Source organism: Berghia stephanieae, chromosome 1, assembly GCF_034508935.2.
Source record: "Berghia stephanieae isolate SIO BIC M18660-M18661 chromosome 1, UCSD_Bste_1.3, whole genome shotgun sequence".
In the NCBI taxonomy this organism is placed as follows: Eukaryota; Metazoa; Mollusca; class Gastropoda; order Nudibranchia; family Aeolidiidae; genus Berghia; species Berghia stephanieae.
The window spans coordinates 51,944,772-51,967,605 of NC_088360.1; the positions used below are offsets into that span (position 1 = coordinate 51,944,772).

The following is a 22,834-nucleotide window of genomic DNA, read 5'->3' on the forward strand; positions in this document are numbered from 1 at the left end:
GGAGGGGGGGGGAGAAGGTATAATAATGATGATGATGAGAACGATGATTGAAATGAAGGTGATGGTGGTGGAATTTGATTAGGAAGCGGTGGTGGTGGAAAGAGGGAATGAAAGATTTTTTTCCCTGTCACCTTAACAGATGGGTGTCCATCAGTTTGTCTTTTTCTCTAAGGTTGTACCTTTTCTTTAAAAATGACATCTAGAAAATGAGATTTTCTTTCTCTTCCTTCTTTTATTTTATGCCTAAAGAAATCTATAGCTAGGTCATTATCATTTCACTCTCTATGTTTTTAATTCCTTAGACCTGACCTCATTCAGTACGAAAAGCTTCAGAAATCCAATGCCATGCACAACTTGAACAATGCTTTCAATGTTGCTGAGGACAAACTCGGCTTGACCAGTCTTCTTGATCCTGAAGGTAATTAATGTTTGTTCACTTATCTCCATAGATATTTAACATTTTGGGGTTCGATTTTGACTAAGTGGACACTGATCAGGAAATTGAAATACTATTTTTTTTCCCCCACCCTTTAAAAGTTCCACCATTTATTAGCATCTAAAAGATTCACTTAATTAGTAATCAAACACAAACAACCATTTTCAGATATATACTGTTTATTACCTTTTTTATGTGTAATGAATCAAAGAAAAAAAAAAGTGTAGAAAAATCTGTGGAACATTCTGAAAATGTGGGAGTAAGTCCTACAAATAAAATTTCATTTATTGGCAAGAGATGACTATTATTTTAAATGTCTTTTTTGTTCCTATATATCTGACAGATGTCAACGTTGAGTTTCCTGATGAGAAATCCATCATCACATATGTCGTCACCTACTACCATTATTTCTCAAAGATGAAGGCAGACTCTGTCCAAGGAAAGCGTATTGGAAAGGTATTGTTTTATTTATCACATATGTTGGGCCAAGTTTGGTTTGGAAAATAAAGGCGTCTTTTCAACTGGATGTATTTTTGATAGCAATACTTGAATTGTATTAGATGTATTTTAATTTTCAGATTTATTTGTACATGTTATAGATAAACAGATGTAACCGCTTAAGGGACTGTTTCAAAATAATCCAGGTGTCATCTGCAGTGCAGTGCTGCAAAGCAATCACTTAGCCCCAAGCTCTGCTCACAATGCAGTGTCCTAATTTTCAAACCATCTTGTTCTGTATTCTAAGATTTTTAACCACTTTTTTTACCACCTCATTAAAAAATTTTAAAAGTGGTATCTCCCACTCACTGTTCCCTCCCATGACATTGAATGCGCTTTGAGCATGTTTAGTGGATATATATATATATATTATATATATATATGCTCACTTTTTGTTCTTTTTGTTTTTTAATTTTTACACAAAAAAATGAGATAAAATTTGAATTTTTAAGTAAAAGGAAAAAAATGATTTACCTTTCATAATTGTGGTCATCTCTTGCTTCAGGTGATTGACAATTCCATCAACACTGAGAGCATGATTGAACAGTATGAGAACATGACCTCTGACCTGCTGGAGTGGATTGAACAGACCATCGTCATCTTGAATGACCGTCAGTTTGCCAATTCTCTCACTGGCGTACAGCAACAGTTGGCAGCTTTCAGTACTTACCGTATTGTGGAAAAACCTCCCAAGTAAGTAAGAATTCACAAAAATATCAAGTCAGAAAGGTTTCAACTAATATAAAATTGTATGTATCCTCAATGAACTATCATTTGTTGAGACCAAGAGGGTTAAACAATTGACCCTTCATAACAAAAGAGTTGTTATCCTGTTGTTTAAATACAGCCAAGTTGATTATAAATTGTCTTCTCGAAGAGATTTTTAAAAAGATCTTTTAAAGCCACATCATCATCATCATCAATATCATCAGCACAGCAGCACAATCACTACCACCACGACTAATATGATTGTCATTAAAACTTAATAAATTTACATAAAGCAGCGGATAGAAATTAGATATTTTATTGTCATGCATTTGTTATTCAATTTGTTTCTTAACTATTTTTCTTTACCCTCAGATTTGACGAGAAAGGCAACTTGGAGATTCTTCTGTTTACCATCCAAAGCAAGATGCGTGCCAATAACCAAAGGCCATACCTACCCAAGGAGGGCAAGCTCCTCTCTGACATCAACAAGGCTTGGGAGAGACTGGACAAGGCTGAACACGAAAGAGAACTCTCTCTTAGGGAGGAACTAATCAGGTATAAAAATTGTCACATTCTTAAAGCTGTTTCGCTGAACTAAAGTTAATGTTCAAAGTGGCTTTTATAAATGAGGGGAAATGGAGTAAGAGAAGCCTGCTTCTATCAGATGTATTTGATGATGATGATTACACAATTACTGATATTAAAGAGCAATCCTCAATAAAAATTTACAACTTTGTTCCATGTTTTGTCACCTTTTGCAATTTAATTTTTGTTCCACTTCTATTTATATTAGACAAGAGAAACTGGAACAGTTGGCAGCACGTTTCGGACGCAAGGCTGGAATGAGGGAAGAATGGCTGAGTGAGAACCAACGTCTAGTAAACCAGGACAATTTCGGAAATGACCTTGCTGCTGTTGAAGCAGCTACCAAGAAACACGAGGCCATTGAAACAGACATCAATGCTTATGAAGAAAGAGTGTCTGCTGTTGTGGCTGTTGCTACAGAATTGGAACAAGAACAGTACCATGACATTGAACGTATTAACGCCAGGTATGATTGTCTGGCAAATGTAGTGTGTTTATGCCCTTTTTTTTTTCTGTATTTTTGTTTATTCTGTAAAAAATATCTGAGCTCAATTAAAGCTTTTATTGCCTGACATGTTGTACGTATGATTTGACCTTAGTTGGCTCAAGGGTAATATTAAAATTATTTGTTTTTTGTGTGTCTGTAACCATTAATAACAATTTATTTCCCTTACAAAATCAACTCTTGTGAAAGTTCTCAAATTTTTAAATTATATTACTACTTTTTAAAGCTTCCACAATTACGATGGAACCTAATGCAATTGACATTGTTTTAAATGAAAAAAGTTCTTGAGGGTAAGAAGGCTCGGGTAGCTGGAATTTTTTTGGGTATTTTAGCATTAAATGGACAGTAATCATTGCTGCTAACCTTTGATTAGGATGTTGCTCCCAGCATCCCAGCATCCCTTCCAGCTCCATAATTACTCTTGAATGGACAGAGTGGTCACACAAAAATTCATGTTATCAAAACCTTTGCTTGTGACATAATTGCTCTACCAATTTAGCTATTAGACCCAAAGATCTAAGGCCTTATTAAGTTCACAATGTAGAATAAGATGCAGCTATGTGGTCTTGTGGTATGACACGCGTCCTCGGATCGTGAGGTCCTGGTTCAAGTTCCACTCTGAGCGGCACATAGTTTTGTCCTTGGAAAAGGCTCTTTACTCACATTCTCTCAACGTAATTTGGTGTAAAATGAGTACATGGTCATTAACAGCTTTGGTTCTGTCAGAAAAATTGTAATATCGCCTAATAGGCTTCATGTCTTGTCCTACATGTTAAGTGTTGCTATTGGTGCTTTGAGCACTTTTAATGGATATTATGCTATATAATAGCTCAAGTTGTTCTGATGAATGCTGAGAAATGCCTTAAAAAATTAACTTTTGAATTTTATTTTATAAATCAGGAAAAATAATGTCCTTTCGCTGTGGAATCGTCTATTGGATTTGCTTCAAGCTCGCCGTATGCGTCTGGAGTTGACTCTCAGCCTGTACAAAGTATTCAAAGAGATGCTTTATATTCTGGATTGGATGGAGGAGATCAAGGTAAAAAAAACAAAACAAAAAAAAAGATAACAGAAAGAAAATATTGATTACCAGATTGTTAAGAGAGAATATCTTTTTAATTTATTTATGTATTATTATTATTATTATTATTATTATTATTATTATTATTATTATTATTATTATTATTATTATTATTATTATTGTCTGCAATTTAGGAAAAGGAGATAGAAAACAGTACCAGTGTGTGTGTGTTTTGGGGGGGGGGGGGGCAAAAAGAAAAAAAAGTGAATGAAAATGCTCATTTATCAGACTTAATGACCTAATGATTTTTTTATATTTCCAAAATTGCAATCATTTTTGTAAAAAAACAATGTTCAAAACAGCATAGTATGACAATCACCAGAGCACAGGAAGTTATTTTTGAAATCCAAAGATAATGAGAACCAAAAACTTTGTAGTCTTTTATAATAACAATCAATTTTTGAGGGTAGAATACTGGCATTTCTCGTGTTTTATAGATGATAATGTGCAATAACCTCACAAATCATGAAAAAAAAAGAAGTAAAAATTGTGATTTTTTTTTTTTAAAGATGTTAAGATTTACAATGATTTTTTGCAATGTTGACATAATTCGAAATTAAAATAATGTTCAAAACTATTCATGGGTATATTATGCAGTGAATATTAATATTGATAATTAGGATAAACATGATTTTTTAAAAAATGCAAATGAAAATAAAAGGGGAAAAGAGAATTCAAAAGGAAATTAATATATAGGGGCTTACTGTTAAGCAAAAAATTATTTCAATACCCGCTGTGCAACTTTCAAACAGAAGAACCTGTACATGAAAAAGAAAATGCTGCAGTAGAAATAGAACATGATGAAGCTAAAAAATGGAAAGTGAATTAAAAAAGCTTATGTCTCATATTGTTTTGATTCAACTTTCTATAGGTGCGCTTGATGTCAGAGGACTATGGCAAACACTTAATGGGAGTGGAGGATCTTCTTCAAAAACACAACCTGCTGGAGGCTGACATCAACGTTGTGGGCGAGAGTGTCAAGAATGTCAACTCACAGGCACAGAAATTCATTGAGGATGACTTCAGTGAAATTGGAGGTGAGTTAATTCCAAGCCATTTATTTAGATTCCAGAGTTGTCAACCGCCCAGATAAAATCGAGACGGTTGGAGAAAAAGGAAAAAGTTGGATATAGCCTGATATGCAGGACAGGTTTACAATATCCTTAAGGAGTATAACTATGTTTTGAAATAACTCAATTTCTCACTGGTTATCAGTTAAGTCCTTTTTAAAAAGAAAAATTTAGAGTTTTTGTCGAGTCCTCAAATTTGTAAAAATAAAAAATCTTATTTAGCTTTTATTAATTTCTTTCAGGCTATAAACCATGCAGCACTGAAATGATCCAAGAGAGAATGAACATGCTGGACAGTGCATATGAAGAACTACGTCATTTGGCAGCTGACAGACGTCGCAAGCTGGAGGAGAGCCGCAAACTGTGGCAGTTCTACTGGGATATGGCCGATGAAGAAGGATGGATCAGGGAGAAAGAGCAGCTCATGTCATCACCAGATCTTGGTCACGACCTTACCAGTGTCAACCTACTGGTTCATAAGCACAAGGTGAATTGCGGGGAATGATGCTGTCAAGATTCTACTCCTACTAGGGCTACTACTACTACTCGGACTACTACTACTACTACTACTAGGACTACTACTACTACTACTACTACTACTACTACTACTACTACTACTACTACTACTACTACTACTATTACTATTACTACTACTACTACCACCACTCTCTCACATTTGTATTTGTGAGAGATGCCTGAATTTTATTCATTTAAGTAAAAAAAATTTTTTTTTTAAACAGCTTATTCAGTATTAATTCCTGGTGTGTATGAATTTTTTTTATAAAGGTTTGGATATCCAAACTATGAATGTGTGGAACTGTGATAGTAAATCTTTTGTAAGCTTCACAGTATACTTAATTGCTCGCAATTTATTTCATACAGGGTATGGAAGATGAGATGACAGCTCGTCATGCCCACTTACAAGAGGTACAGGCTGCCAGCAATGAGCTAATTGAAGCTGGTAACTTTGGTGCTGACCAGATTGGTGAGAGAAATAATGAAATCTCTAATCAATGGGAGAGTCTTATTGACCTGGCTGGTTACAGGAAGAAGAGGCTCAACGAGGCAGTCGATTTCTATCAGGTATGTTATTTGTTTTTTTGTTGTTTTTTTTAAATTTCAAGAACTTTGTTTTTCTCTCAGTCTTATTAACCTTTTGGATCGATAGCTTCACCTAAATCCACCGTTTTAACAGCAGATTTGTTAATCAGTATGATTTTGTGTATTTTGATAAGCAACATCCAAAATGTGCAAATAAGATCCTAAAGAAATCCACAAGAATATAGAAAAACAAAAATTAATTTTTAAATGCATAAGCCATGAGAATTGTTTGACTCTCTTGTATTTGAAAACAGTCCTCATAATGGGAAATGACACATTTTTTAGTAGTAGGGCAAATCTTGAACTATCAAGTGGCATTCATACCTTCCTGTCCTTTGCTTACCTGATCCATTGCCAAAGTTATGGTAAATTAGTTTTTTCCATTATGCTTCAATAGGTATGACATTATTCATATTTTCTTTTGTGTGCCATTTTCCCAGTTCTTTGCTGATGCTGATGATATTGACACCTGGCTTGTTGACACTTGGCGAATCGTATCCAGTGAGGATGTTGGCAAAGATGAGGCCAGTGTGCAGACATTACTCAAGAAACACAAAGTAAGATACAGATCTTATTCTTTGTTAAATTAAAAGGGAATTAATGCCCTTTGAAAAAACTTTAAAGGCAAACTTGTGTTTAAAAGTTCGTCTCTGATTGAAATGTGGGTTATAGGTTAAAACCTTTTTAAAATGCTTATTCCATTTTAAATTTAGTTTACAACAAGGTTAGGGCCATCAAATTCCTGTGGTCTTAAGAAAAAATTCCAGTTTCTTCAGTGAATTCCAGTCCAGAATCTCAATTCAAAGGGAAATGCTTTGCCATCAGCTCATCCATACACAATATGGGACAAGAAACCCCAATTATTTCTACTCTAATTTGAATCTGCAATCTTACAATCCAAAACGCATTCTTATCACTAATTCAAACAAATCAAAAAAAATGTTTTAACATATATATATGAGTTTATGAATTAGTTGAGAATTAGGGGCATGAAATGCTCTTATAAAACTTGTTGATGCTTGTTTATTTTTAAAAAATCATGATTGATGTTAGTGATATTGAAAATGTCAGGTATAGATTTTGGAAATGAGTTTAAACTTAACATTATTTGGATTTAGCCAAATGTTGTAAAGGTCTGCAGTCTAATTACACCATGAATTTTAACACGATCTTTTAGTTTTGCTATATAAAATATATCTTGCATTTTTGAACACTTGCAGGAAGTAACCGAAGAGCTAAAGAACTATCAAGAAGTCATTGAAGCCCTTCATGAACAAGCTGCCAATCTTGGAGAACAGGTGAGAATGTTTCAAAGATTACAAAATAGATCAACTAGTTGTTATACATTTGTGCTTCATTCAGTTACATTTTTTTACCCGTACCACATTGTTCCTTCTGTAAAGTTCATTTTGTAATATTTTTTTTCATGAATTTATTTATCATAAGATCACCTAATTTTGTTAAGGAAAAAACCCATAAAAGTAATTCAAGTTAAATATCACATTGTTGGTATGTATTCAAATCCTTATTGGTAAGATAGAGGATATCATCAACTTTATTCCTGTGAAACCAATTTTTTAAAATAAATGTGGTATTCTTTATTAATCCCTAAGAAAGTTATAATTTTAGAGCCATAAGTACAAAATTGATAGAACTAATATTTTGTAAATTTTTGTGAAATAATGAAATGATTTTATTTAGAGTTCTAATTACAAGTCATAACATTATTGTTTTACCTTTCATTGCATTGTACCTAATTCAGGACCGCCAATCTCCTGATGTTCAGACCAGACTGAGTAACATTGACAGACGATACAAGGAGTTACTAGAGTTCTCCAAGTTGCGTAAGCAGAGACTCATTGATGCCCTTTCGCTATATAAACTTTTCAATGAGTCTGATGGTGTTGAAACTTGGATTGATGAGAAGGTAAGACTTAGAAAGTAAAAAAAAAAAAACCTGTCTGTTCAGTGTTCAAGATGAATATATATCTTTGCCTATGTGTGATAAGGATAATTTTTTTCTTTCTTGTAAATATATTGCATTTGATTCTGAGGATAGTCAAAATGTGTACTTTGAATCAGATTTAGACTCCCAATATCCAGGAAATTATTTTTTTAAACATTTTTTTATTTTGAGACACTTTATTATAAAGATTTGAAAATTTTCTTTAGACTTTTATGAATGATTCATAGGTGTAATTTTTGTTGGGTTTTTTTAAAGGCGGGGTGGGATGGGTTAATACATTATTTTGCAAGGCTTTTGAAAAAGAGGGGATAAATTCTAATGTTCAAATGAATATGACCTGGACAATTGATTCATGTTTAAAGTTGCATATTTTTCGTTATCAGGAGAAATTCTTAACCACCATTACCGTGACCGATGACGTTGAAGAGTTGGCTATCATGAAGCACCGTTTCGACAGTTTCGAGCATGAGATGAATGCAACAGCGTCCAAGGTGGCGGTGGTAAACCAGCTAGCTAGGCAGCTTATGCAGGCTGAACATCCAAATGCCCAGGAGGTGGTTGACAAACAGAACCAACTCAATGCCACGTGAGTTGAATATAGATTATTCCGTCTACTTTAATGCTGATAGGAGCCACTTGGAGCAACGCTAAAAAGAAAACGGAGGGGAGCAGTTACGGTGCTGGTAGTAGTAGCGTTGGTAGCAGTGAACTGGGTTTTAATGAAATGGAGGAGGAAGATGCTAATGTCAATATTGGCCTTTCGCGGCCAATATGTAATGATAACATTGAGTCTGATCTTTCGCGATCAGGCAGTAAAGATGTAAGTAATGCTGACCTTTCGCGGTCAGGCAGTAAAGATGTAGAATGTAATGCTGACCTTTCGCGGTCAGTTGATATGGTGCCAGGCAGTAGTAGAGATGCAGGGATGATGGAGCAGGCATTCTCATATTTCGAGAATGTGGTAGGCAGGACAGAAGTGAAAGGGAAGGTGCTGGCAGAGAATGTTTCAACTGGTGTTACACAGGTTTTATGTGACGGTCTGCCCAAGGATACGATTACTGCTCTCTCTGAAAAATATCCAGTGCCAACAAATTGGTGAAGGAGGCCTTTGACCGTTTTAATGAAATGGAGGAGGAAGATGCTAATGTCAATATTGGCCTTTCGCGGCCAATATGTAATGATGACATTGAGTCTGATCTTTCGCGATCAGGCAGTAAAGATGTAAGTAATGCTGACCTTTCGCGGTCAGGCAGTAAAGATGTAGAATGTAATGCTGACCTTTCGCGGTCAGTTGATATGGTGCCAGGCAGTAGTAGAGATGCAGGGATGATGGAGCAGGCATTCTCATATTTCGAGAATGTGGTAGGCAGGACAGAAGTGAAAGGGAAGGTGCTGGCAGAGAATGTTTCAACTGGTGTTACACAGGTTTTATGTGACGGTCTGCCCAAGGATACGATTACTGCTCTCTCTGAAAAATATCCAGTGCCAGCAAATTGCTCTAGACTAGAGGTTGTCCAATGCAATGAGGAGGTTTTTAAACAGATATCCCCTGCCTCTAGAATGAGGGATGCATCCTTGCAGAAAGTGCAGGTATCGCTTATGAAAGGCATTACTGCTGTTTGCAGGGCTATGGAGATGGTGAAAGGAGATAACAAAGAAGTACTGGAAAATATTTCGGATGGAGTCGCTTTGCTCACCAATGCCTCTCATAGTTTGGATATTTATAGAAGACAGTCACTTCGCGGTGAAATTAGAGATGACCTCAACGCTCTCTGTACCGCTTCCTATCCTGTTAGTGACAAGTTATTTGGGAGCAACATTAAAGATAAGATTAAAGACATGAACGATTCTATTCGAGTGGCAAAAACCACAAGGAGATTTTCCCCGTACCCGTCCCATGGCCAGAAAAGGTTTCCTTTTTTAGGCAAAGGTCAACCATGGAAAGGTCAAGGAGGGGGGACAAACACCTTTCGGGGGAATACAAGGACATGGAACAACCACAAACAACACCACAAGCAACACACATTCAAAAGGAGGAATTAAAGGATAAGGTAACCCATTTGCATGGGGGCAGAACTAAATTATTTATATCTACTTGGAAAATGTATACCTCTGATCCTTTTATTATTCAATGTATTTCTGGATGTGCAATTGATTTTTTGTCCCTCCTGTTCAAATGAAACCAGCTCATACTATCCAATTTAAACAGGATGAAAAGTTAGCTTTACAGGAGATGATAATACAATATGAAAGGGATGGTGTTATCCAGAAATGTACACCGGAGGAGGGTGATTTTGTTAATAATGTTTTCCTTAGGGAGAAACGTGCTATACCCGGTGAGCAGAGGAAAAAGTATCGAATGATATTAAATGTAAAACATCTCAACTCCTTTGTGCGTTATCGCCATTTTAAGTATATAACTTTGATAGATATATTAAAGTTTCAGTTCAATCTTTTATTGAATTAGAATGGTGGAAGTCTGAAGGCGTCCACAGTAAGAAACGATTACATATAGATAACCCTTCTTTTGTGATGAGAACTGATGCTTCAGGTCATGGCTATGGAGCAATTATGAATGATGTTGCCACACAGGGTATGTGGACGGAAGAAGAGCAGATGGATCACATCAACGTTCTAGAAATAAAAGCAGTTTATTTAGGACTTCAATCTTTGTGCAAAGATATTTCCAATTGTCACATTCGGGTAGAAGTAGATAATATGACAGCTGTTTCTTACATTAATAACATGGGGGGAACCCATTCAGTTAAATGCAATGACATCACACGAGAGTTAATTTTATGGTGCAAAACCAGGGGAATATGGATTTCAGCATGTCATATTCCCGGAGTGGAAAATACCATTGCTGATGATTATAGTAGAAAATTATCTATTCATACTGAGTGGTCGCTTAATCGAGCAGAGTTCAATAAGCTTTGTGATCATTTTGGAAATCCAGAAATTGATCTTTTTGCTTCTAGAACCAATTTTCTTATTCCCAAATATATGTCGTTATATCCTGACCCATCTGCCTGTGCCATTAATGCCTTTTATCATTTATGGGCTGGATTTGTGTATTTATTCCCTCCATTCAATATGATCCCCAGGGCTCTACAAAAGATACAACAAGACAAAGTATCGCGAGCGTTGGTGATAGCACCAATTTGGCAAACACAGACTTGGTTCCCCAAACTTATGACTATGCTGATAGCGCCCCGGTCCATCTAAAAGCCTCAAAACACCTATTGACATTGGCATCAGACAGGGCAGCTGTGCACCCTTTGTATCCAAAGCTAAAGTTGATGGCTTGTCTTTTATCAGGACAAAAATCCAGAAACAATGAGTTTCCAAGCACGCCTTAAAAATAATAATGAAAAGATGGCGTCACAACACCCAAAAATAGTATAATAGTTACTTACTGAAATTTATCCAGTTTTGTGATGCTGATGGGGTGGACCCTATGAGTAAAAATGTTCAGACTACTATAGCTTTTTTGACAATATTATTTCAATCTGGATTGGGATACAGTGCCATCAATACAGCGAGGTCAGCAGTGTCAACATTGAACGAGACCGGTTCAGATCCGCTAGTGTGTAGATTTATGAAAGGTGTATTTCATTCTCGACCCACTCGTGCCCGTTACACTACTGTTTGGGACATATCTACTGTGTTAAATTATTTAAGATCACTTTCCCCTGCTCGTGATCTTAACCTTTTTATGTTAGGAGCCAAACTTCTTATGCTATGTGCTCTTGTTACGGGACATAGGTGCCAATCATTTCATGCCATGACTATTGAATCATCTTGTTTATCTATTCATGATAGCAAAGCTATATTCCATATTAGTAAATTGCTTAAACATAACTCGCCTTCTAATCCTCAAACAATTATTACACTCCATGCATTTAATGAGGACAGGCGGATTTGTGTTATGACATATCTACGAGCATACTTGAAACGGACTAGACCACTTCGATCTTCTAATAAATTGTTTATTAGCACCCTTAGCCCTCACTTAGGAGTCTCCAAGGATACACTGTCACGTTGGATTAGACTTATCCTAACCAAGTCAGGAGTGGATACTAACATATTTAAAGCACACAGCACACGATCAGCATCTTGTTCTTCAGCAGCTAAGGGTGTAGATATATGGCATGTACTTAATACGGCAGGATGGAAAAGGGAGTCTACCTTTGCTCGATTCTATAAAAAGCCCATTGAATCTCATTCGGAATCTTTTGCAAATTCAGTACTATCCTCAAAACCTGCCCTGCTTTGAAATCTCCAAGTGGCTCCTATCAGCATTAAAGTAGACGGAATAATTAAAAAATTATACGAGTCTTACCTTGGGAAGACGAAGTATGATGATAATTATTCCGTCTCTTAATGCTGAAGGAGTCAATTGCCCTTCCCTCCCTTGCCCTTACTATTAATATGATTATAATTCTATATTGAGTATTATTGTTGTTTTTCGGTGAAATTGTGCTATATATTACACATGTGTAACCTATCGCGGGATAAGTTCATAGAGTACTTAGTTTAGTTGTGTATTATCATTACTACACACTTGTTGTGGGCAGCTTTTTCGGAGTTAAATAGTGATCACGTGACGCAGCGCTTCTCTGTTTACATTTGATTGGTCCTTAAGCAGGAAATTTTAATTTCTCAATTTTTTAATCTGGTTAAACTACATACCTACCCGTTTTCACTAACAGAACAATAACAAGATGGACTTTTGCTTAATCTGTGATTACAAAATCACTTATTATTTTATTAAATGGTATCTTAATTTGAAAAATGTCGTTTTGTCAGTATTTATGACAATAGTTTTGTGTATGCCTTGCTTTACTTTTAAACAAAAAACAGGATGTTTTTTTTCCTAATATTTTCTTAATTTTTATATTTACACAGAGCATTGTATTTTTTCAGATTTCTGTGGGGGGAAAAAAATCAATAAAGAAATAAAAGCTAACAGAATTCCTACGATTTACTTCTTTCTTTAAAGATATAAGGAAAGGACAAAGTGATATGCAGATTGGACCATTTTCTAATTTAAGCCAATTTTAAGGTTTTAGAAGATTTGCTGTGAAGTGATTGTTAACAAATATCTTTGTTACATTTTCTAGCTGGAACAACCTTCGTGAAATGGTGGACCAGAAGAGAGATGACATCAATGTGGCTCACGGATTCCAGAACTTTAACATTGATGTAATGAGACCATTGTAAGTCATTGACTGGTTACTCTCACCTCAAGTCATATCAGTCCTATCTATATTTTCATGACAATTAACAGTATATGATCAGTTATAAAGGGTATTTCCACAGTTTTATTATGCTCAATGTGCTTTATTATCACTGAGGACATTGGAATCATTTTTCCATATCTCTATTAGCAATAACTCAGTAGACAATATCTTTCAATGTTCTATTGATGGGTACTCATTCACTCAGAGTCAATTTGGACAGCATCTAGATTTACTGGCATGAATTTGATTGATTGATAAGTTAATTGAAATTTATTTGGACTTATCATTGTCATTCAAAAGTTATTGTTATTATGTAACGCCAACCAATCCTTTTCATTTGGTTTGAATTGATATAGCGTTGAGCATTTCACCATATATAGAGTTCGGTATTTAATTCAATGGATGGAAAGATAGTTCATTTAGTCTTTACAAATTATTTTTCTGATATTAGTCACTATATTCTAAAAAATATAATTGTTTTTTTAGAGCATGTTCAATTACTTCCTCTCGGGTTTTGTTTCCAGGGCTGGATACACGATAAAGGCAAGTTGATTGACATCAAAGATGTGACAACCTGGGCAATGTACCTGAGTGGTTCATGACCTATACAGCGATGGCTCAGTACAATGGAGGAGAGACTTGGCTGCCAACCATGTCAAAGGTAACTAGGTCATAATGTATGCAGTCTAATAGGGAAAATTTTTTAGAGGGTTAGTTAAGACTGTGTTATTATCGAGGTTAAGTTGTTTTTGAATATTGACACTCCAGCTGATATAAGGATATAGGCCAATTGCTAATCGGTTTCTTTCTTCAGATCTAAATTCCTAGATACCATTTACTCGTGGGTGAATGTGGATTTCTTGAAAAGTTAGCTTTACAGGAGATGATAATACAATATGAAAGGGATGGTGTTATCCAGAAATGTACACCGGAGGAGGGTGATTTTGTTAATAATGTTTTCCTTAGGGAGAAACGTGCTATACCCGGTGAGCAGAGGAAAAAGTATCGAATGATATTAAATGTAAAACATCTCAACTCCTTTGTGCGTTATCGCCATTTTAAGTATATAACTTTGATAGATATATTAAAGTTTCAGTTCAATCTTTTATTGAATTAGAATGGTGGAAGTCTGAAGGCGTCCACAGTAAGAAACGATTACATATAGATAACCCTTCTTTTGTGATGAGAACTGATGCTTCAGGTCATGGCTATGGAGCAATTATGAATGATGTTGCCACACAGGGTATGTGGACGGAAGAAGAGCAGATGGATCACATCAACGTTCTAGAAATAAAAGCAGTTTATTTAGGACTTCAATCTTTGTGCAAAGATATTTCCAATTGTCACATTCGGGTAGAAGTAGATAATATGACAGCTGTTTCTTACATTAATAACATGGGGGGAACCCATTCAGTTAAATGCAATGACATCACACGAGAGTTAATTTTATGGTGCAAAACCAGGGGAATATGGATTTCAGCATGTCATATTCCCGGAGTGGAAAATACCATTGCTGATGATTATAGTAGAAAATTATCTATTCATACTGAGTGGTCGCTTAATCGAGCAGAGTTCAATAAGCTTTGTGATCATTTTGGAAATCCAGAAATTGATCTTTTTGCTTCTAGAACCAATTTTCTTATTCCCAAATATATGTCGTTATATCCTGACCCATCTGCCTGTGCCATTAATGCCTTTTATCATTTATGGGCTGGATTTGTGTATTTATTCCCTCCATTCAATATGATCCCCAGGGCTCTACAAAAGATACAACAAGACAAAGTATCGCGAGCGTTGGTGATAGCACCAATTTGGCAAACACAGACTTGGTTCCCCAAACTTATGACTATGCTGATAGCGCCCCCGGTCCATCTAAAAGCCTCAAAACACCTATTGACATTGGCATCAGACAGGGCAGCTGTGCACCCTTTGTATCCAAAACTAAAGTTGATGGCTTGTCTCTTATCAGGGCAAAAATCCGGAAACAAGGAGTTTCCAAGCACGCCTTAAAAATAATTATGAAAAGTTGGCGTCGCAACACCCAAAAACAGTACAATAGTTACTTACTGAAATTTATCCAGTTTTGTGATGCTGATGGGGTGGACCCTATGAGTAAAAATGTTCAGACTACTATAGCTTTTTTGACAATATTATTTCAATCTGGATTGGGATACAGTGCCATCAATACAGCGAGGTCAGCAGTGTCAACATTGAACGAGACCGGTTCAGATCCGCTAGTGTGTAGATTTATGAAAGGTGTATTTCATTCTCGACCCACTCGTGCCCGTTACACTACTGTTTGGGACATATCTACTGTGTTAAATTATTTAAGATCACTTTCCCCTGCTCGTGATCTTAACCTTTTTATGTTAGGAGCCAAACTTCTTATGCTATGTGCTCTTGTTACGGGACATAGGTGCCAATCATTTCATGCCATGACTATTGAATCATCTTGTTTATCTATTCATGATAGCAAAGCTATATTCCATATTAGTAAATTGCTTAAACATAACTCGCCTTCTAATCCTCAAACAATTATTACACTCCATGCATTTAATGAGGACAGGCGGATTTGTGTTATGACATATCTACGAGCATACTTGAAACGGACTAGACCACTTCGATCTTCTAATAAATTGTTTATTAGCACCCTTAGCCCTCACTTAGGAGTCTCCAAGGATACACTGTCACGTTGGATTAGACTTATCCTAACCAAGTCAGGAGTGGATACTAACATATTTAAAGCACACAGCACACGATCAGCATCTTGTTCTTCAGCAGCTAAGGGTGTAGATATATGGCATGTACTTAATACGGCAGGATGGAAAAGGGAGTCTACCTTTGCTCGATTCTATAAAAAGCCCATTGAATCTCATTCGGAATCTTTTGCAAATTCAGTACTATCCTCAAAACCTGCCCTGCTTTGAAATCTCCAAGTGGCTCCTATCAGCATTAAAGTAGACGGAATAATTAAAAAATTATACGAGTCTTACCTTGGGAAGACGAAGTATGATGATAATTATTCCGTCTCTTAATGCTGAAGGAGTCAATTGCCCTTCCCTCCCTTGCCCTTACTATTAATATGATTATAATTCTATATTGAGTATTATTGTTGTTTTTCGGTGAAATTGTGCTATATATTACACATGTGTAACCTATCGCGGGATAAGTTCATAGAGTACTTAGTTTAGTTGTGTATTATCATTACTACACACTTGTTGTGGGCAGCTTTTTCGGAGTTAAATAGTGATCACGTGACGCAGCGCTTCCTCCGTTTACATTTGATTGGTCCTTAAGCAGGAAATTTTAATTTCTCAATTTTTTAATCTGGTTTAAACTACATACCTACCCGTTTTCACTAACAGAACAATAACAAGATGGACTTTTGCTTAATCTGTGATTACAAAATCACTTATTATTTTATTAAATGGTATCTTAATTTGAAAAATGTCGTTTTGTCAGTATTTATGACAATAGTTTTGTGTATGCCTTGCTTTACTTTTAAACAAAAAACAGGATGTTTTTTTTCCTAATATTTTCTTAATTTTTATATTTACACAGAGCATTGTATTTTTTCAGATTTCTGTGGGGGGAAAAAATCAATAAAGAAATAAAAGCTAACAGAATTCCTACGATTTACTTCTTTCTTTAAAGATATAAGGAAAGGACAAAGTGATATGCAGATTGGACCAATTTTCTAATTTAAGCCAATTTTAAGGTTTTAGAAGATTTGCTGTGAAGTGATTGTTAACAAATATCTTTGTTCCATTTTCTAGCTGGAACAACCTTCGTGAAATGGTGGACCAGAAGAGAGATGACATCAATGTGGCTCACGGATTCCAGAACTTTAACATTGAATGTAATGAGACCATTGTAAGTCATTGACTGGTTACTCTCACCTCAAGTCATATCAGTCCTATCTATATTTTCATGACAATTAACAGTATATGATCAGTTATAAAGGGTATTTCCACAGTTTTATTATGCTCAATGTGCTTTATTTATCACTGAGGACATTGGAATCAAATTTCCATATCTCTCTTAGCAATAACACACTTACAATATCTTTCAATGTCTATAGATGGGTACTCATTCACACCCGAGTCAATTTGGGACAGCATCTAAATTTCTGCATGATTTGAATGATTGATAAGTTAATTGAAATTTATTTGGACTAATATTGTCATTCAAAAGTTATTCGTTTTATGTAAACGACCAATCCTTTTCATTTGGTTTGAATTGAGCATTTCACATATAATAGAAGTTGGTATTTAATCATGAGGAGATTAGTTCATTTAGTTTTACAAATTATTTTTCTGATATTAGTCACAATAATCTAAAAAAATAATTGATTTTTTTATGAGCATGTTCAATACTTCTCTGGGTTTTGTTTCCAGGGCTGGATACACGATAAGGCCAAGTTGATTGAATCAACAGATGAACTGGGCAATGACCTGAGTGGTGTCATGACCTTACAGCGAAGGCTCAGTACAATGGAGAGAGACTTGGCTGCCATCCAGTCAAAGGTAACTAGGTCATAAGATGCAGTCTAAAGAGGAATATTTTAGAGGGTTGTTAAACTGTTATTATCGAGTTGTTGTTTTTTAAATTGACACTCCAGCTGAATAAGATATAGGCCAATTGCTAAATAGGTACTTTCTTTCAGATCTAAACTTCCCCTAGTTACCCATTTACTGCTGGGTGAAGGTGGATTCTTGAATTAAATTTGAACAATTTACTTTTCTAATCACTTTCACTTTTGTAATCTTTAATACACTTTTTAAAAAATACTTGGTAAAACATTGTCAATTCAGTATTGTAGGATATATAACTTACTAATGGGGATAATTATCCACATAATTTTGTTAATCCATTTTGGCAGAGGAAATCTGTGCTATGAATATGACAGTGGTTCATCCAGTTAGTCAATGTTGCATCCAAATTAATCCATTTATGTGCCTTTTTTCAGCTTGTGTCTTTGCAACAAGAGGCTGAAAATCTAGAGGAACAAAAGCCAGAAGAGGCCCAGGCCATCCGTGAAAAGATTGCAGAAATCAACAATGTCTGGCAAGACCTCAAAGATATGGTATGGTTCTCCCTGGTTTAATACGTTGTTTTCTCTCTAATAATCAGATGTATACTATGGATTGTTTTTATATAAAGAAGACTTGGACAAAAAATAATCTCAAAAAACAGTAAGAGCTAAAGTTTTTAAAAAAAATTTGGATTATTGTTATGCTACATTTATTTTTGAATGGGCACATAAAAATTTTTATTACTTCCCATCACTAGATTCATTGAAGTTTGTCTTTATCGCTGTAAATCTCAAGAATACATAGAACAAAGGTGTTTTTAGGTATTGAAATAAAGCTGATTTTCATTTTTGACTGTTCTCAATTCATCATGTTCCCGACATTTATCATACCAAACTTGACTAGGTAAATACATTTAGATGCAAATGTATATTATTGAGATGATGAATCAACTTTTTGTTCTAATCTTTCTTCCAAAAACTAAACTGAAGCATATTTCAATTTGGTTACTTATGTTTTATGATGCATTTGATTTTTCCAGCTCAAAGAGAGAGATGAGAAACTTGGAGAGGCTGGAGAGCTTCAACGTTTCTTGGGCAGTCTGGACCATTTCCAGGCCTGGTTGTCAAGGACGCAGATGACCGTTGCTTCAGAGGATATTCCAAATTCTTTGGCAGATGCAGAGAAACTATTAAACCAGCACCAGCAATTGAGGGACGAGATCGACACCTACGCACCAGAGTACGCTAAGATTAAAGAGTTTGGAGACAAGATTACAGAGGGTGAAGATGATCCACAGTACATGTTCCTTAGACAGGTCGGTGAAGCCATAGATATGCTTTTTAAAAGTTGAATTCTCTGGATAAAATTATAAAGTCATTTCAAAAAGAAGACGACATGGGGTTGAAAAGGTCCATGTGATTCATTTCTGGATTTGCTGTGATTTTTTATACAATGGTTGCAAACAAATAGAGTTTGTAGTCCAACCTTTTCAGATATTTTTATTGACAATGGATAATTAATGTCACATGACCCACTGTCACAAACCAGCATCATGTTTAGGGAGGGGGAGGCTGAACTAAAGACTGAAAACTGTGTTAACCGTCTAAATTATGAAATTTTATTTGAATTAACTGGCCCCTCTGATCAGAAAAGAATGTAATTATATTAAACACTTCTTGATTCAAGTTTTGGACTTGTAGGCTTTTGTACTCTGGATTCAATGCCCTGAATCTGGTTCACAATCACACTCAACACTGGATTGAGGCAGTAGATTACATATACTCAGTAATCATTTGAATATCCAGTGATTATTCAAGAATATGTCAATAAAACTATGTTACTCGTACATGCATTGCAACAAAAATATATTTTTTTCTCCAAAGATTAAAGATTGCCTAATGCACATTACTCAGCTTACTTTTCTTAAAATTTCACTAAATTAAATTTTCAAAGCTTAATATCGTATCCCGTGCCCAATAAAATTAATCTTCATTTTTATTAATTAAATTTTTTTTAAACCTAACAGAGATTGCAAGCCTTGGATGATGGTTGGCATGAACTTCTACAAATGTGGGAGAACAGACAACAACTTCTGTCCCAGTCCCTCAACTTACAGGTGAGTGTCTACAACTTTTTTTTTTTGGCTGTCATTCCTATTTAGTTGAAAGATTATATAACTTTGCACTGACATAGAAGATAATTTCAGCTATTTAGATTTAAAGATTTCCACTCTTATGATGTTTACAACCATTCATATGATGTTGACTGCAGAATTGAATATATGACAATTGAAATAGAGGAGCATATCCTCCTTATACACTTTTTCCCTCTGACTTACTTGACTTAAAGCTGTTCGCTGGAATAATCAACTGACTTTGCAGCCTCAGTGGCCTTCTCGATTTATGTTCAGAGGAATCTCCATTCCTGTTTGTTTGATGACATTTCTTTGATGTTATTGAGGTCTACGGTTGAGGTTAAGCTATGATTGATGTTCGGCAATTCTTGAGGTCATTGTTGAATGTATTGTCAATGATCAATGAGGTAACTTGGTGTCCCTTGTGTTTGGGTCCCATAAGGTGAAGTATAATGACATAGCTTTATTTGCTGGTATTAGATGTGTCCAAACTGGCTCCACACTTGGCTTTTAGTATTTGAAGAGAGAGTGGTTATTCATTTCATTTTTGGTTCAGTTGCTTTGTTTGATATTTTGTTGGGTATCTAAATCCCAGTACCGTTCTAAGTGGTTTAGGGTGGAAGGTGTCCACTTGATCTTCATCTGATTTTGTCATTCCCCAACTTTGTCATTCTCCTTGTTGTACAGTTGGAAAGGAGAATTGATTTGTAGCGCTGCTTTTGATACTTGTTTCTTGTTTTCTATGACCTCTTTGTCATCACACAGTAATCCAAGTTTTGTAAGATTTTTCCATGAGTCTTCATCTTGTACGATGGTTGTTAATTCAGTTTTGTCTATATTAACTTGAAGATTGTATTTTTTTTAGGATGTCTTGGATGTCGTTTATGTAAATAAAGTCAGTGACAATGAAATCTGTGTCATCTGCGTATATTATAATCCCCTCTGGAACTATAGAATTTTCAATTTCCAGGTATGCATTAATGGTATGGAATTTCTTAGAAATGTTTGTGTGTAGTAGGCTGCTTTTCACAGTCAACATGTATTTTTCACTTACCTACATTAATTGTGGCTTATTTCCAATCTGTCAGATGTTCCTCCGAGATGCTGTGCAGGCTGAAGTCCTACTCAACCAACAGGATAATTTCTTGTCCAGGGAGGAAGTTCCTGTAAGTAATGCTTATACAACTTTTAGCCAGTTTCAAGCTAACAAGTATGATTTCTTGTTTGATTTAATCATAAACATTTTACAAGCTTCTTTGTAAAAATTGCTTTTATTAAATTTTCTCACATTTTTGAATTTAAGTTTTGGGAATTTTCTTTTCGACATACTGTCAAGAAATAATGAAATATTAAATTTGCTGCATTAACTTATTTTACGTCCTGGTAATGTAACGTTTTTGTTTGAGAATGTTTAATAATTTTTATTTATTTTTTGACCATTTTTCTCATTTGGTTTTTTAAACTAAGCTATCATTAATCTCTCAGATTGTAGGCAGTGTTTATTTTGGGAAGGTTTTTATTGAAAATAAATTCATCATTCAGTTTTTTTTCAGGGGAAGCACGATTTTCACAAATTTTTTTACTTATAATCTCACAAGGGATCATTGGTTGCACCTGTTTGAACTTCTTAATTTTTGTGTTACTATTATAATTTTTCAAGTTTCAAGTGACTTGGGAGTAAGAATAAGTTTCTGTTAAGGATATCAATAATATATTGATCTTGAGTGTACTATTTTTGTTACATATCTTTTTTAAAATCATAATTCAATGAATTTATTTCTTTATTATGCCTCGATGGCATCTTTTATTTGTACTGTTCTTGTCCTTTATTACGGAGCAAAGAACTCCCATAATTTCAGTTTGATAAGGTTTAATGTTATTTACTGCAAATATTGGCACCTTTGGGTAAATTGAATCTTTTTACCTTCTAGTTTAAAATCAGTGACTGAACCTTTCAATTCACAGGAGATTGATGTGAATGCACTGTTCTCTGTGCACGCATCCAATTTGTTGTTGGGCAGTGTAGAAAACAGAAACCGGAATAAAGTAAAACAATCTAACAATAACAGTATATTATCCAGATCATCTTAACTCAATCAACAAGCAACCTATACATTTAAAACTGAAATTACAAATGACTTTCAGTATTGATAACTGCAGATTAACAAAACTTAAAGGAGATTTTTATTTCCTCTATCGAATATATATAATCCATTATTTCCCATTTATATAAATGCATAAACCTTGAAGTCAGTTTAATACTATGTGGTGGGTAACTTATGTAAAGATTTTCCTGAATGCATTTTGGAAACCTGGAATAACATTGAAATTATTTTCTTTGTCCTCCATAAATTTAAACCAATACGTAGAGAAATATGAGAGATAAAAGTCCATGATTTTCACAAGTCATTTGTCTCCTTGTTCAAGATGTTTTTATCTCTGATTTCAACTTGAGATTAGTAGATTTTACTTTTGGAAAAGAAAATTTGTTTCACTTGCTGACAGCAATATTTCGTAATATATATTATGACCTAACAATACACTTCAGTATCTAAATACCCACATCTTTGCGGTCTTTCCTTAAATCCCTCTGTGCTGACAGATTGCACCCTTAGACAAGCAGGTAACGACATTATTTTTTATATTATATTATTTTAAAAATCGTCTGTCCATTGCATTGTAAGCTGTCAACACACACACATATATAGCATCAGTGAATGTATGCACACATTCTACTGCACTGTATGTTTCCGTATAGCAAAGAGAAAAAAAGTTTATTGGAACTGATATGCATGCATGCATAACTATTTATCATTGGGATTATAGAATCATGTAATGATAGCAATGTTACTCTTCTAAATAATGAATAAGTCATCAATGTTTTACATGTCTTTTAGTTTTACATCTCAGCATGGGAGGTACCCATTATTTTCCCCGGTGGGGGGAGGGGGGGGGGTTATAAGGCAGATAAA

At 35.0% G+C, this 22,834-nt stretch overlaps 1 protein-coding gene across 14 annotated transcripts in view; it reads left to right on the plus strand.

Annotated features, from left to right (window-relative positions):
- The window catches only part of LOC144977218 (spectrin beta chain-like), a 110,959-nt gene that overhangs the window by 50,932 nt on the left and 37,193 nt on the right, over positions 1–22,834 (plus strand). For 8 of the 14 annotated variants that reach the window (XM_078922179.1, XM_078922256.1, XM_078922247.1 and 5 more), the window contains exons 6-25: positions 303–418; positions 780–892; positions 1,440–1,627; positions 2,015–2,197; positions 2,436–2,693; positions 3,633–3,771; positions 4,685–4,850; positions 5,126–5,370; positions 5,766–5,966; positions 6,425–6,541; positions 7,205–7,282; positions 7,747–7,911; positions 8,334–8,536; positions 16,970–17,066; positions 17,591–17,719; positions 18,163–18,279; positions 18,768–19,043; positions 19,755–19,844; positions 20,951–21,028; positions 22,465–22,485. In XM_078922179.1, coding sequence (XP_078778305.1) covers positions 303–418; positions 780–892; positions 1,440–1,627; positions 2,015–2,197; positions 2,436–2,693; positions 3,633–3,771; positions 4,685–4,850; positions 5,126–5,370; positions 5,766–5,966; positions 6,425–6,541; positions 7,205–7,282; positions 7,747–7,911; positions 8,334–8,536; positions 16,970–17,066; positions 17,591–17,719; positions 18,163–18,279; positions 18,768–19,043; positions 19,755–19,844; positions 20,951–21,028; positions 22,465–22,485 — 2,980 coding nt within the window. The remainder of the gene's footprint in view (positions 1–302; positions 419–779; positions 893–1,439; positions 1,628–2,014; positions 2,198–2,435; positions 2,694–3,632; positions 3,772–4,684; positions 4,851–5,125; positions 5,371–5,765; positions 5,967–6,424; positions 6,542–7,204; positions 7,283–7,746; positions 7,912–8,333; positions 8,537–16,969; positions 17,067–17,590; positions 17,720–18,162; positions 18,280–18,767; positions 19,044–19,754; positions 19,845–20,950; positions 21,029–22,464; positions 22,486–22,834) is intronic. The other 6 variants (XM_078922189.1, XM_078922266.1, XM_078922289.1 and 3 more) reach the window with 1 other exon arrangement.